Source organism: Eurypyga helias, unplaced genomic scaffold, assembly GCF_000690775.1.
Source record: "Eurypyga helias isolate BGI_N326 unplaced genomic scaffold, ASM69077v1 scaffold1893, whole genome shotgun sequence".
In the NCBI taxonomy this organism is placed as follows: Eukaryota; Metazoa; Chordata; class Aves; order Eurypygiformes; family Eurypygidae; genus Eurypyga; species Eurypyga helias.
In genome coordinates, this window is record NW_010241756.1 from 78,070 (window position 1) to 93,785 (window position 15,716).

Genomic DNA, 15,716 nt, shown 5'->3' on the forward strand with positions numbered 1-15,716 from the left:
CGCCAGCCTGGCCTTGAAGACATCCAGGGAGGGGGCATCCACAACATCTCTGGGCAACCTGTTCCAGTGCCTCACCACCCTCTCCAGGAAGAATTTCTTCCTGATATCTAATCTAAACCTCCCCGCTTTCAATGTAAACCCGTTACCCCTTGTCCTGTCACTACAGGCCCTTGTAAAAAGTCCCCCCCCAGCTTCCTTGTAGGACCCCTTCAGGTACTGGAAGGCTGCAAGTACTGGAAGGCTTCAGGTACTTATCACATGGGAAAAGAGACCAACCCCCACGTCTCTGCAACCTCCTCTCAGGTAGTTGTAGAGAGCAATAAGGTCTCCCTTCAGTCTCCTCTTCTCCAGGCTAAAGAACCCCAGTTGCCTCTGCCACTCCTCACAGGACTTGTGCTCCAGACTTTTCCCCAACTTCATTGCTGGACATGTGAAGATGGAGACAATCCATACCAGAAGATCCACTCTTCTACATCAAAATTGCACTGGTAAATAAATCAATTAATCAGAAGATGAAGCCAAACACCATGTTAATGCTCTTAAATTATTTAAAACAAGACCATAATCACTGAGAATATTGTTTTCTAATCATAGTAGTGAAAGATGAAATAAGCTATAAAAAGTCCCCATGACAACTTTGTATTGATTTTGCACAATATTTTTCAGATCTATTCCAAAAAAAAAAAAAAAAAAGCTATTACAGGGCAGATGTAGGAAACTAGAAGGCATTTTGCTATTTCAGGTGCCTGTCTTCCTGTAGAGAAAGTTTCATACATCCCACACCTCTGCTTGTTAATAAACAGTATCTTTTTTCATACATGACAAAGACCCAAACAAGGAGCTCAAAACGAACTTTTGCAGAAAAGCTGTATTGCTTCATGGGATTTTCCCTCAGGAAAGCTCTATCTGGTATATATTCTCAGTTACGGGATTCTAAGTCTGGTGCACCTCCATTTTTTACCATAAAATTAAAAGTATGCAATGCTTTGGTGTCGTGGAACAAAACCAAGATACATCCCTTTACAGGAGGTCTGGCTGAGAAAGCTGAGTAAACCAACACTTGCATTCTGCATCACTACATTACACACACAAATATAAAAGATACAGCATATTTTCAGTACACTTCTTATTAGTGTATTTCATAAGAAAACTAAATTCACTGTGACACCATAAGGATAAATGCTTAACGTTACTTTGAAATAAGTGGAGAACCTGCTTTTGCGATACAGTGGTCTGCACAGTCCCTAGGAAGAAAATTGTTGTTACAAACACTAGGTTAGTGGGAAGAACTGATGCACCTGCCTGCTAATTGCACTTGCCACAGATTTTCAGTACTCAGTGGCCTGCTGTAGGAGAAAAAAGGAATTCAAACCTCATTTTATAAAAGATGTAATATCAAAGTACACTCCAGCAATAACTGTGAGCAGCACTAACTATGAGCAAAGACATCGTTGCATTTCCCTTTCATCAGTTGCTCAACTGGTAAATTGCACCGTACCCTGTTACCGATTTCACAGGGCCACATCCTGGACCATGACAGTAAATGGTTTCTGTGAATTCAGAAGAAGAGTAGATTGAAACCGTACTTTGAGAAAAAACCACTTCGGGTCTACTAGAAAATTAACTGCTATGCCAAGAGCTGAGTGAGAACCTAGGAACTGTGTGAGGAATTATCACAAACAACTGCTGAACAGCAATTTTCAACAACTTCTTGCCTTCCCCACTAGACTGATGCAGTTAAAATAATCTTATTGAGACATGGAGATGAAAAGGGCAAATTATGTTTCCTGGAACAAGAAGACAGAAAAAATATCAAGTAGTGAACAGACGTGTCATTATTTCAAGGCCAGATTCTATTTAATTGAGCCCTAGGTTTCCTGGACCAAGAATTTTGTTCCTCTGCTCATGTTTCCAGGTGAACATTGCTAGCACATTGTCCAAGTACCATTTCTGCTGGATTTATAAACCTCCAGTGAAGTGTAAGCCTCATTTCAGAGCACACTACTCTCACCTGAGGCTGTAAAGATCAATGGTAGTATCAAAGCTGACAAAGCTGATCTCAAAGTCCTGAGATTTGCTATGGGAAGGGCTGTAAAAATATGGATCACTTGGCATGACTGTGAAAAAGGTCCAAGCTGACAGTAAACAAGCCCATGGGTAAACGGATTTTTATTCTCTCTCTGAAACTTTCTTTCAAATGAAATCTGTCATGAGATCAGATAAAAAGATTGGATACTTTAAACATGCAGATGTTTGGCTCATCAGTTTTAGAGTATGAAAACTGCTGATCAACAACCGTATTTATGGAATGGAAACTAACCTGTTGTACTTGTAAGTTATGAAACGAGACTATTTATATAATACACAAAAACCCACAGTGACGAAAACCAGATTCTTACTATGACTAACTCAATCACCAAAGTGCATCTCTCCTACATCCTTGTGAAGCGCCCAGCTCCTGGAGACAGCAGTCACAGGTGACATCAAAAATAACTATAGCAATAACAGCGTTATTAGTGCCGCCAAGGTAAGGATGAAATAAAAACAGCACCCACACTCTGCAACATCCTCACATCTATAAAAACAAACTTTCACAATGAAGTTGAAGCGGCAGGAATGGGACTTACCATCAACAACATCCTCCTGAAAAGACCCATATCTGCTGCCTCTGTGAGCAGGTGAATGCTGGTAATATCTGCCCCACCACGGTCAGCTCCTAAAGAAATCTGGCTTGGATCTCCTCCAAAGCTAGCAATGTTGTTCTGCACCCACTTCAAAGCTGCCAATTGATCCAAAAGGCCGGCATTTCCACTTGCCTCAGGAGAACCTATTGTGGAAAATAAATAAATAGGTCTGAAAAGAAATAAAACTATAAACATTCCTAAGTTGTGATTAAATGTCATGTTTTTAGCAGCTCTTGTAGCAAAACCTTGACAAAACTGGTATCGTAGCTTAAAAGACTGAAGTAGTCTCTTCCAAGGTCAACATTAAATTAATCCACTCCATTTCATTTTTTATTACTCCAAGAATTTAAAAGAGCCAGTATTTGGTGCTATAGTTACCATATACACTTATTCACTAAGGCCTTGAAGTAATAAGGTATTTTGTAAGACTTCTGAACCCAAAAAATCCCAAAGTTTCATACTATAAGCATGATGCAAGCCAGAGTAGAAGACTTTGTGGATATCTACCTGCAAAAATATATTCTGCAGCCATACCTGGGGTAGGATTTAACTAAGAGTAATAAAACATTATGCTGTTTAATTTTCAGTACTTACAGAAACACCTGATTATCGCTTTCTTCAGATACCATTCTGCAGGACCTTTTTATCCAAGCCCCACAACATAGTGTATTTCATTACAAGACCGTTACAAATGATGGTTCATAGAAAATTAATATAATTAGTGGTCCTTCCAGCTGTATCCTTGGAGGTGTCTAATTCCCTGATTACAGAAAAATAACACTCCAAATTCTAAGCTTCATTTGGACACCTCATGGTAGGAGATATAAATCCAGGCTCAAGTATCCATAAATTGGGATCATGAGAATCTTTATTCTAAATAAGTAGCTTGATCTTAAAATGAATTGAAAGGAAAAAAAAAAAAAAATCAGTGTATTTGCCAAATTCTTAGAATCAAAGAAACTTTTAGGTTGGAAAAGACCTTTAAGATCATCAAGTCCAACCTTTAACCTAACATTGCTAATTCCACAGCTAAATCATGTACTCCCATGCTTAGCAATCACCACTGAAAAGGCTATTTTCTTTTCAACACCAAGCAGTGGTAAACTGATACTTTGATTAATAGGAAACTAATGCTGAAAGCACCTAATTATGCAAATCCCTAGAAAAGCTTAGTTTTATAACAATAAAAGCAGAAATAAAGAATTCCTACACAGTCCTCAAGAAAGGAATAGAAAACAATTATTTACTTTCTACTTCTTTTTAATTCAGAATGAGGCATTCATTTTTAATGCTTTTAAATTCTCCACATTCAAAACTTAGGGGGAAAAAAACCCCAAACAAACAAACACCCAAAAACATAAGACAGAAAAGCCAGGAATAAAAACACAGCTGAAGCTATTTGTTTCTTCCATTGCCAAGACCAAATGGTACCATGTTAAAGTAAGGGTAGGCTCAGAAACTAGATAATTAAAAGGAATAAACAGTGGAATAAAAAGCTGCCACTCTGTGGACAGGTAGCCTGGTCTCAGGCAAAGAGCAATTGAAAATCTATCTTGTGGTAGATAGCCACATGCCTACTACAATGAAGTACTGACATATCATAGAGATTGATTTAAGCAGCAGAATAGAATATAGAGTAGACCAGATTATGGGTAGCCTTGAAGATCTTACAGATACCCACATCACAAGAGCTATCGTTATACATGCCCAATCAGAAGGCCAGGCAAGAAGTGAATGGCCCAAGAAAGTACCACATTCCACCTATAGCCATCATTTCAGATGATCAGGTCAAGGCACACCAGTGAAGCAATGGAAAAACAAACAAACAAACAACAAAAAAAAAAAAAAAAAAAACTTTGCCTGCTTTAATTTTCTGGGTTTTTTACAGTTTCTTCTGCCCACCATGAACAATTCCCAGGGTTATTAATTCAGGAATAAACTCACTCAATGCCGTTAAAAAGGAAACGTCATTTCAAGGGCTTGCTGCACGCCTCATGACACCTTCCCAGAGGAAGTGAAATCCATGTAAATGTTTTAGCCACACAATGTGCCTCACGACCAGGGGAAATATAACCAGTTCCATCTGCCCTGGCAAAAACCACAGCCAGGTTGCGAAACGTGCCACACTGGGGAACAGATACATGCACAGACTTTCACGGTAATTATACCGAAAGAAACGTGTCTGCCAGGAACATTTACCACTTCTTGACTGATAGGCTTGGATATAAACCTCATAAGTTGTCTTTTTGCAGAAAAAGATCATATTCCTGGGGACCACAGGAGAATGAAATAAAATGGTGTCCAGAAGGAAGCAGACAATAACAAGCATATGCGTTCTGTTATTACTAAACTGGAGAAGAACAATAGTGCTAAATTGGGTGCTGGTTTGTATGACTTCATGACTCAAAGAAGAATTACACCTAAAAACATGACTGTCTTGTCATGCTCTTGCCATCCCTATCACTGGCAGTTCACCTTAACTTTTCCGGGTGCAAAGTAAGAGGCAAAGGCATTAGTAAGAATGTGCATCACTTTTTGCAACATTAATGAGTGACAGCAAATTAAATTAAACATCTTGTACACTTAGAAGAATAAGAGTTCTTTGGCTGCTTGCAAAAGCCGTGTCAGTGAGAAACAAAGACAACTGCAGAACTAACAAAACAAATGCAACAAAGAAAAGGAAATATGCTGTTTTCACTACCCTTCCTCCCCCAAAATCTCTATTTTACATCTTCACTTCTAGTTTTGCAATTTGGAACAAGTCAACATGAGAGGATTCAGCACTTTGCTTAGCTGGACAATGAAACTCATATTGCTCACAAGATCATGACTTTTGTTTGTAACTTCAGAGCCTTCTGACAGTTCTGCTGCTAATGTCCCCACAGTCCTAAGGGTGAGCTCCCACCACCTTTGAAACTGAGGGCAAAACTTCCAATGGACCAGGATTTGTCCAAGTCTTTCACTAAGAATGGCAACACCACTGTACTATCGTTTGACTCTTGAGAAAAACTCTTGGAGTATTCAATCCAGCTTGATAACCTTCACTGGAAATCAGTGGATATCCCACTGGATACTGGTCATGTACAGAAACAGTCCCAGGTACTCCACCAACCTGCGGTAGATCAAAGATTAGATCTTGCAGTGGGAGAATTGCTCACCAGAATGGGTGTGAATGGAAAGCCGTGCTGACAGGGAGCCTGGAACAGACACACCACAGCTCATCAACCCCACACTGACTAAAGGTGATATTGGGGAGACAGGACTGTGGTCCTGAAGGAATTTTTAGGGCTTCCCATGAATGTAGTACTTAGCCTGCTCCAGTGACTCTTTGAAAGAGGTTTTCCTACATGCTCTAGTTTCCTCTGGAGCGATAGGGTTTTCCCAAATGCACACCAAGGATTTCCTGCAGGGAGAGAGGCCAGGGAAGATTGCACTTGTCCCTGGATGCAGCTCCACAGGACAGAGAAGGCCCCAAAATACTCCCTGCTTGTAATAAGCCACCTCTATCTGAAGGTCTGCAGCAATGCGAATTCGGTACATTCAGCTCATGCACTGAGTTTTTGGGACAGGCATACAGATCCCTATGAAAAAGAGGTTGGAGAATTGTCCTGATCCCTAAATTACAGACCATCATGTAAATACTGCTGTGTAATATTCAGCTCAGCTAGCAGTTTCCACTTAGGATGAAACGTAGGTGACATTCACAGGCTGAAGGAGGTTAGTGGGTAAGGCGTGGGCAGTGCTGCGTAATGGAAGCTCGTGCAGCAAGTATCCTCGCTGCATTTGGCACTAGCCAAAATGAAGCCACAGTATCACTTTCATATCTGTTTTGCACTGATGAAAACAGTGATTCTTTGCTCAGATACACCTATTACCAACTTCACATCTAAATGAGTAAGGAGTGCCAGCTCTCTAGTTACTGAGTGAAAAACAGGTTTGCTGGGAGTGAGCTTTGACCAAAGCTTCACTAGAGAGAAGGGAAACAATAACCAACAGCTGCAGCTATAACCCAAAACTAGGCAAAATCCACCCAGCCTCACCAGCAGTAAATACTCAAAAAAATAATGAGGCAAAGAATGCAGGTATGGTATTTGGAAACACGACAAATATAAACTCCTAAAGATTATAAAGGTACTAAAATATGCACTGGAGAGACCAAGGACTGACACTCAACTGATGGAGCCAGGGGTCCACTTGCAATTGTTCATTTTCTCTCCAAGGCTCTCTCCCTGAAGTTCCCCTGCCCCAGCTGAAATGAAAGATGGCAGAAAGAAAAATATTCCCTACTTGCTTAAACAGGCAAATCTAATCAAAATAAAAAAAACACAAAAACGATCCCAAAGACCAGATGGAACTACTACAAAGGTTTATGGAGATGTGAATTTGTGTTTTCATGTGTATGTGCCTCTGCACAAGATAAAATCCTGTATGTAAAGGGAATTTGTACGATTTTTTTAACAGCAAATGGTATTAGGAGGCAACAGGAGAACAAAAGCATCCTTTACCCTAGCATGTGGGGAAGGCATGCAAGCAGAGAACATGTGAAGGTGCAGACACATCCAGGACATTAAAGGGGCTGATAGAATTCAAATTAAACTTGTCCTTCAGGGGAGAAGTCAGGCTTACTGAGGGAACAAACCAACTCTCTTTGTGCTGTACTTTCCATAGTTTCACATCCTTCTTACCATTAACCTGCTGTTATCCCTCTCTGCCTCTTCCCCAGTCTGACAGTACCACAATCGAGCATTAGTAAAATTTCATGGATGCAACAGCTGGAAGTTGGAGAAATTGAAAAGCATATCCACAATGACAGGCCGCTGAAATTAGCAGGAATTTTAATGCCTAACCTATTTCTCTGTGTGTCTGCAAAACCCAATATCCACAGTTTCATCTGCAACCAGAAGTCTAGACAGTGCTTTGATATAGATGCTTAGGATTTTGTTTGTTCTTGTCCCTTTGCCTCCAGTCTCTTCCCTTTCTCTTCAGATGAAATCCCCATTATTTCCTGACTGGTTTTCCCCCCAAACCCAGTGAAAGATACAGGTTTCTCAAATTTAAAAATAACTTACCCTTTTTTAATTAGAAACAGAAGCGTTACAGAATGCAGTTTAACCCATAGTTGTGTTTGTTCAAGAAATCCATGACTTACCAGTACTAAGGAAGCCAAAAACACCAAGCCGGTAGTTTGCTGTCACAACAATGACGTTACTGATGGCAGCTAGGTATGATCCATCTATGGTTATCTTTCCTGCCTCAGCATTGTAACTCCCTCCGTTGTGGAAGAACAGCAGCACTGGCATATTTTTGACCTGCCATGACAACAATGAGATTAATATTCCTGTAGCCAACTGCTTTTGTAGGTCACTGATGAGAACACAAGCATCTTCAGCGCTTACGTTACCTAAGCCATTCATAGTTCTCTAACAGGGACTGTAATCAGGGGAAATTCTAGGGCTGAATTGTCCACAATGACCTATATACCATTTAAGAGGATACTATGTCCAGCATAATGAAGATTTAATGGCACCATTGTGTTCCACCCACCAGGTAAGCTCAAGGGAGACTCATCCTGCTGACTTGGCCATTGAGCATGTGGTGGGCTTGTCTTTGCTGTTATCTGTCTGCTTTGCACACACAGGGAAGTTCAAACAAGTGGGAAACAGGAGAAGGAAAAGGCCTGTTGGGTTGCTTCATCTTGAGCAGGACTAACCCAATAACAGTGCAGGGCAGCTTCCTACTCACCAGTCTTCAAGTGCTTAAACACTGCCTAGCCTAAAAAAAAAAATCTCACTGGGCAAGAGCTCCCTTGCCCCTTCAACTCCCATGGGGGTTTTCCCCTGCTATATAGATAGTTGGGTCCTGCAGACAGGACTCTGTCTCAGTATGGGAGAGACTTGCAGAGCCACACGATTTTGCACAGAAACAGCATCTTTTTCCCAAAGCAGCACCGCATCTGTGCAGACCCTCTCTGCACACACAGCAGGGCTGCAGCTGGGCTGCTGCTGCGTGACCAACACGAAAGCAGAACTGCCCGGGACACCTCAGCATTTACCAGCAGATTACAGCTCTATCAGGATGACACTCTGAAGAAATACCAGTGAAACATATGGAGGGGTTTTGTTTTGGATTGGGTTGGTATGGGGGGTTTTTCCTGCTGCACAAAGCAGAATAACCTGCTCCAGTGCTAGAAAGTTTTGTCAGAGTTATATCTCACTTTTCCATTCAGCACTTTCATCCCCTATTGCCCCCTTTGGGACTATCCTGAAGGAGGCTTCATCTCTCCCCTGCTCATCAGGAGGTCACACACACCAACTCATCCTGCTTTCTGCTTTGGCAGCTGGTGGTGTTTTTTAAAAAAGGGCTGGTGGCCCCTGCAGCAGCATCAAAGTACATCTGAGGTTTGTTTTTCCCTGCAGCTAGAGGGCATTGGGCTCTGTTGCTGTTATTTTCTGGATGGAGCTTAGCTAAACACAGCAGTCCCATCTGCTCTGGCAAAGGATGTCTCCAGCAAAAATGCCACTGGTTACATGGCGAAGCAGCAGAGAAGTGATGGTTGCAGCCTCCTGCAAAATCACAGGATGGGAAGCAAACTCCCCTCACTTGCCCTTAGTTGGTCATGATTGTGTGCACTCCTCACCTAGCTGGAGAATAACTTCAGAAGCAATGTTACCAAGAAACCCCTAGAAACTGCAAGCACATGCTGCTTGTCCCTCAGGAACTTTTGCTCGTGAATAGAAATCGCCTAATTCACAGTGCCTTGTCCCTGGTTCCCATTTCTGCACTGCACACAGCACAGAGACAGAGGGGGGAGAAAAAAAAAAAAAAAGAATCTGTTTTCACATAGAAATTCATTCTAAAATACAACCACATCGAACCATGTCAGCTAAAACAGTGCTAAAGATGATGCTCAGCCTGCTCCATCCCCTGAGCACAGGGCAGTTAAGCCTGAGGTTCGAACTAGGCGTTTCCCACGTGTCCACAGCCTGCATCCACCATGACCTCCACCTGCCCTGAAGTTGGACATTACACTTTGCTGAATGATTTTACCCAATGCTCTAGTGATGAAAAGCTTAAGAAAGGTGAAGACGGGAAATAAAAGGTAAAAATGATGAAACAAAGCCTGCTGCAACAGATATGGAGCAAGCTGGGGGAAGATTTAGGACTGGAACTGTGCTTAGTGCCAAGTATCTGAATGTAGCATTCCCACTTCTAGTCTGCATTGGGCAAATACAGATCCCTCTCCTATGTAAAAGTAAACTACCATGAAAAATAATTTGGGTTTTAATCCCAAGGGATTTCAATCTCAGAGCTCATGGATTTGGGTATTTTTGATGAAGGCTGTTTAACATAATTGCCTTCCCATTTATTTTTAGCCATTTTAACAGCATAGCACAATTATTTTCATGCTGTAATTGAACTATGCCTCACAATATATTTCACGTCACCTATCTATATATATACATTTAGTAGTAATTCTTTGCTACACATTAGCTGCTAAGTAATTTATTTAGAATGTGACTTTCCCCCAAGTCTTGTTCTCAACCATATCCAATGAACCACTGCAATTAAACCTGTGAGGCAGAAGGGCCCGTCAAGACAGAAGATACGCAAAACCCTGACTAAAGCCTGCTGGAGCCAGTCTCTTCACCCCCCATCACTTGGTACTGGGCTCAGATGCAGCCAGCGCCAATGCCAGGCTGCAGTGGGGCACACACAGGGCAATGCTGGGCAAAGTGGGGCCAGTTCTCACAGACAGGGCATGGCTATCACATGGCTGCTGCCCACTGCAGGGTTTTGCTCCGTACTTAGCAACAAAACACAGACAGTCGCACTTGGAGGTGTAAAATCGGTGCAAAGATTTCCAGCTGGGACATGGTGAGAGGGCTCCGGCTGCCTTAGCTAGCAGGGGATGTCTTCTGGGGAGCCCAGTAGCTCCACCATGGTCTCATGCCTGTAGGGGCTTAGGTGTCCCCTCAAGGGGAAAAGTTCAGCATCCACCAGGAAGCTGCAAGTCAGCTGGAAATCTGAAAGTCTTTATAATATTCACAACCACCTACTCCTTCCCATTTAATGAGCTACTTGACAGGGACAGATTTAAAGTCTACCCATCCAGGCAACCTCAAGTGCTTTTACTACTGTATGATACTGCTCTGTAAAAAATTGAGTGCAACGGGGATGATGAAGTGAGGATGGGAATAGCATGTGCAAGGTATGGGAGGAGAGGAGCGAGGGTGCACTTTCTATTCTTACCCAGTGGATCTTACATTTGAACCCTTTGAAATCACACTGAAGCACAGCTTTACTTTGCTAGTGTGACAGGTGGAAAAAAGTTTCTCAGAAGTGCCAGTTTTACTTGGAAGGTTATGTGGTACACGTAGCTATGGAAGAAAAATGAGGTGTTGTCCTTCACCCTCTTCACTGTTTGACACTTTAAGAGTCCTTCAGTGGCAGGCAGCAGTCCCTGTCCCATGCTCTTGTTCAGGCTCAAAATGCTCCTGAGCAACCTCTGTATGCACTGCTCTCCAGGAGGTTTTATATTCAGTATTTACTAGCTAATTTAACTTTCTGTGGGTTGAAAATATATAAATATAGCTCTCCGTAGGTGAGTAAAACTTAGAATTCACCACACAAAGAAACAGGAAAATGCCATGCCTTCTGCTCCCGGTTACTTCTGCAAAACCAGAAGTTTTGGTTCTCTCTTGGGCTAGGCTTACGCATGTGAAACTGATTGACTTGATAGAACCTACTTCTACCTTACACCTCTACAAAAGACAGGAGGGATTGAGTTCTCAGGACTGCCAAGGGAAAAGACAAGCCAGTTTAGTCTATCAGATGGTAGGAAATACAATGCTTTCAAATAAGCTGTCTTGAAAGCAGCACTTAAGCAGGGATGGCAAACTGCCTGGGACAGTGACCTGATGTTTTCAATAAGCGATGACTGCACTCAAGGCAAAATGACTGTCTGATGCTGTGGGGAGCAAACAGACAGCTGGTCTTGCTGGTGATTACAAGGACCTGCAAGGGGCTGTGTGCTGCCGTCAGATAGCTACACCAGCTCTTTGCATGACAGACTCATAAAATTCTATTATAACTACCATCACCTTCTGAAAATTACCACTACTGTGGAAAGAAAAAACTCTGTTCCTGTGTTCTGGTCCCACTTTTCGATGGGAATCACATGTTATTCAGCATCTTTATCCCCAGCTGCCCAGGGTTTGGCCGATTGTCTAAGCTTGGCTCTAACTTGAAGCTTTATTTTATATCTGTTTAGAATTAGGAATTCAAGAGCTTTCAAATGACAATATCTCAGACAGTACCATTGGCCCACTCATCTTTAAAACATCCACTTTTATGCTTTGTGGGCTGGGCACAAATCTAACATTGCTCACTACCCTCATTCCTCAACAACCACAGATGTCAAAAGGGGAACAGTAAAGATGAGGGTGAAAAACCCATCTGCTGCTGCTCGACTGATGGTGAGTGTTGATGTGACGTGTTGTACAGCATTCTCGTCTTCTGGAAAAACAAGCTCATTTCAGGGACATTGCCGTTTTGGTTCTCAATTTGTCCTCCTTCGCTGCCACATTCTTCTTGTGTTTTGTTTCCCTCTTTGTCCTTTTATTTCTAGCTTTTTAATTTTCTACTCTTCTAGTCAACCAAACACAGCTCTGTAGGGAATACTCTTGTCCAGTAAAAGCAACAGAGTGTCTAATTTAACCTTGCAGTGCTTTTGAACACCACATGAAAAACAATCATACATGCCAATTAAAAGTACTTTGAAAAGAGACAGTGCTCAGCTAAAGAAGAAAAAAAAAAAATCAACTCCTCTACTTACAGTGGTGGCAGGAACAAAGACATTCAGATACAGGCAGTCTTCACTGACAGAGGATGATGAGGCCTCTCCATCTCCTGGCTGCCAACAAGCTGCCCTACAGACACAGATTTGAGAAAATTACAGTCATATATGCCCACCTATACCTCAGTAACAAATACACAAATGCGAAAACCACATTATATTTTCATGTCTATAATCCTTCCCTCAGAAAATCAGCACCATTTAAAAAAGATTAGAACTTGAAATTAAGCCTTCAGAAAACTCATGCTTTACATGAACTGCACAAAATTAGCACCAGAGGCAAGGGGAGCAGGAGTGGGGGTTTCAGGCACAGGTCTGCCCTGCTATTGCCTGCACACATATGCAATCTGCTTTTTTGCTGAAATGCCAGTTATTTATTTTAATTGCTAATAGTCTGTGGGCAATATTTTTAATATCTATTTTAATTTCTAATGGTCTGTGGGAAAATATGGTAATTTAAAAATATTAACACATTTTCAAAAGCTGTTTGCTCTGAGCATCACAGCAGAGCATTAACAGCGCCCAGCAATGTTAAAAGTAACCTTTCAATAGGAATTCAGCCAGCCAGCCACGTACAGAAAATCAGTTTCTGGCCATCATCTCTATGAGATTCTTATGCTCGAGTTCTCTCCTCAACAAGAATCAAGTGGATGACTTTTGCAGTTCAGATATAAGCTACTTTGAAGCCAGTTCCTTCTACTTCACAGACAGATGTTTATCACGTAACAAGTTATGGAAAAGCATCACATTAGGGAAGTAGCCAAAAGAAGCTATGGAAAACACAGTAATATCTTGGAGAATTATTTGTAAATTATCATTTTTAATGCTCTTGTAAAATTTTACAGTAAAGATGTGAAGAATTTAATAGAAAACTATAAGGAAAAGCACCAGCTTTAATGCAATTCTACAACATCTTTCCATGACGGATGTTCCTAGGCAGACAAAATACAAATTCCCAGGTAGGAGCCCAATCAGGACAACAGGCCTAATGCTGTTAACTGTACAGCTTTCCATGGTTGGTTTTTTTTTTTTTTTTGGTTGTGTGGGGTTTTTTGGGGTTTTTTTGTTTTTGGTTTTGGTTTTCGTTTTTGGTTTTTTTTAGCAACTCATCAAGATTCCAGGCACCTCCAGCTCCCAGGATCTCCTCATGCTGGAACTCACTCCGGGGAAAGGCTGCCACCTGCTGAAGCAATTCCACAGCTCCTCCAACAGCTGAACAGGTATTTTTGGTTGGTTTGGTTTGGGATTTTTTAAGTCTTTTATCAAGTCCAGACTGATAAATAAACATTTCTCTTCCATCAATAATGTAACTGTGCTAATGTGAACTTGTTATACGCAAATATTGTGCAACACGAATATAGAGCCCTAAACAATATGAATGTCAATGCTTTCTATACAGTGATTCTCCAAGTGCACCTCTATGTTGCTAAACTCAAAGAATTCCTTTTTTAACCTTAAATGAATAATAGAAAATAATGGCAAAGTTCTTCACTGGCCTAAGGAAACAGTGAGAATTCAAAAGATAGGAGCAGATTTACTAAGGTCCCCAAATTGCTTTGAAAATCTCAGCCAGGCTGCTCACTGCAACACCAGGTCTTCAAAGAGAGACCACAGCGGCAGATGGCTCTTACCAAGGTCCTCGCAGACAGCACGCTGTGGCTGCAGACACGGAGTGATGGTATGTGTGTGTTAACCTAACATCACTGTGCACCTGAGGAAACAAAAAGCCACACCGCACCAGATCCCTCTAACGCACACGGGGCTGTGGTCGTACTGTTAATCTCAGGTGCAGGTCAGGATGACACCACCAAAAGCCAGATGCTTTCAGTGCCTCCAGACAGTGCTGCATTGCTTTCCACTTGGTTGGTAACAGGCTTTGCTAGAAGCCTCTGGAGAAAAATTCCAAGCAATGGAGGGACCAAAGAGCTTCCACACAGCTGATGGGTCTCTAAATCTGTAGCTTCAGGGTGTGTTTCTACCAAAGCAGGTGGTGATCCATGCCAGGCCTGCAGGGTGCCATCCCCCCAACTCACTCGCAAGATCTACCATTTCCTGAACCATGTAAGCTCTAACTCAAGTAGTTTGTCACTTTGTCACTAACCACCTAAGAATCCCTCCCTGTGCCAGGAGTTGTACAGGACTGCATGGCCAGGTGTGGTTGGAAGGATAACAGAGGATCTCAGCAGACCTCAGGTCCATATTATCTGTCTTGGAAGCTCTCGCATCACTAAAGCTCAGCCCTCACCTCTGATTTCAGCAACTCCTTCTACAGAAAGTTCACCGAGTCCTTCCACAAGACTCTCCCATTTTGACTGTTCTGCACCTTCAATCTCCTGTTTCTTGTTTCTTTTTTTTTTTTTCCTTGAAGCTCATGTCTGCCAGGAAACAGTCCGCTTTTTATTTGTAGGAACGTGTTGGGTACCAGCTCTCATGTATCCACTTCCTCTGTACATGTGAAGCATAGCTCACTCAAACGGGTTTCCTGTGCTCTGTATTTTGCTTTCTATTACGTGAAACAGGGATGCACTGTGAGAAAGACGCTTTAAAAAACATTCCACATTCATACCTTGTTTCTTACTGTTGCTGCACTGGTACTGGCTGTGGGTCTTTTAAAAGAAATCTCCTGTTTTGACATATTGTCTGACATGTATACTAAGCAATGTCACCAAAACTCTCTTTTCTTTAAGAAATACACACTCACAATTTGTCATTCTGGATCCCCAGTGCAACAAAATTAAGACTCATATTGTAAGACTAAATGAAGCACAAACTGTGCACAAAAGTTATGTCCATAGAGTGCCTCCAACTGAAACTCATTGAACAGAAATGTCTATTCAGCCCTGAAGAGCCAGGGCCAGCCAACAGATAGTAGACCCAGGGACTTAGAAGAAATTTAGCTCATCTGCTAATATAGTTCCTACTCCTTGTTGTCTCTTAAAGCATTACCAAAAACATTTATAACTTCTGTACTTTTGTCCAATAATTTGTCTTTTAATAGTTTTATAGAATCACCGAATCAACGCAACCGTTTGGGTTGGAAGGGACCTTAAAGACCATCTAGTTCCAACCCCCCTGCCATGGGCAGGGACACCTTCCCATAGACCAGGTTGCTCCAAGCCTCATCCAGCCTGGCCTTGGACACTTCCAGGGAGGGGGCATCCACACCTTCCAGGCGC

At 42.0% G+C, this 15,716-nt stretch overlaps 1 protein-coding gene across 1 annotated transcript in view; it reads right to left on the reverse strand.

The window, feature by feature from the left end:
* The window catches only part of LOC104507523 (thyroglobulin-like), a gene marked incomplete at its 5' end in the record, with an annotated part of 101,615 nt that overhangs the window by 58,756 nt on the left and 27,143 nt on the right, over nucleotides 1–15,716 (reverse strand). The window contains 3 exons of the mRNA XM_010148841.1: nucleotides 2,628–2,827; nucleotides 7,834–7,993; nucleotides 12,520–12,613. Coding sequence (XP_010147143.1) covers nucleotides 2,628–2,827; nucleotides 7,834–7,993; nucleotides 12,520–12,613 — 454 coding nt within the window. The remainder of the gene's footprint in view (nucleotides 1–2,627; nucleotides 2,828–7,833; nucleotides 7,994–12,519; nucleotides 12,614–15,716) is intronic.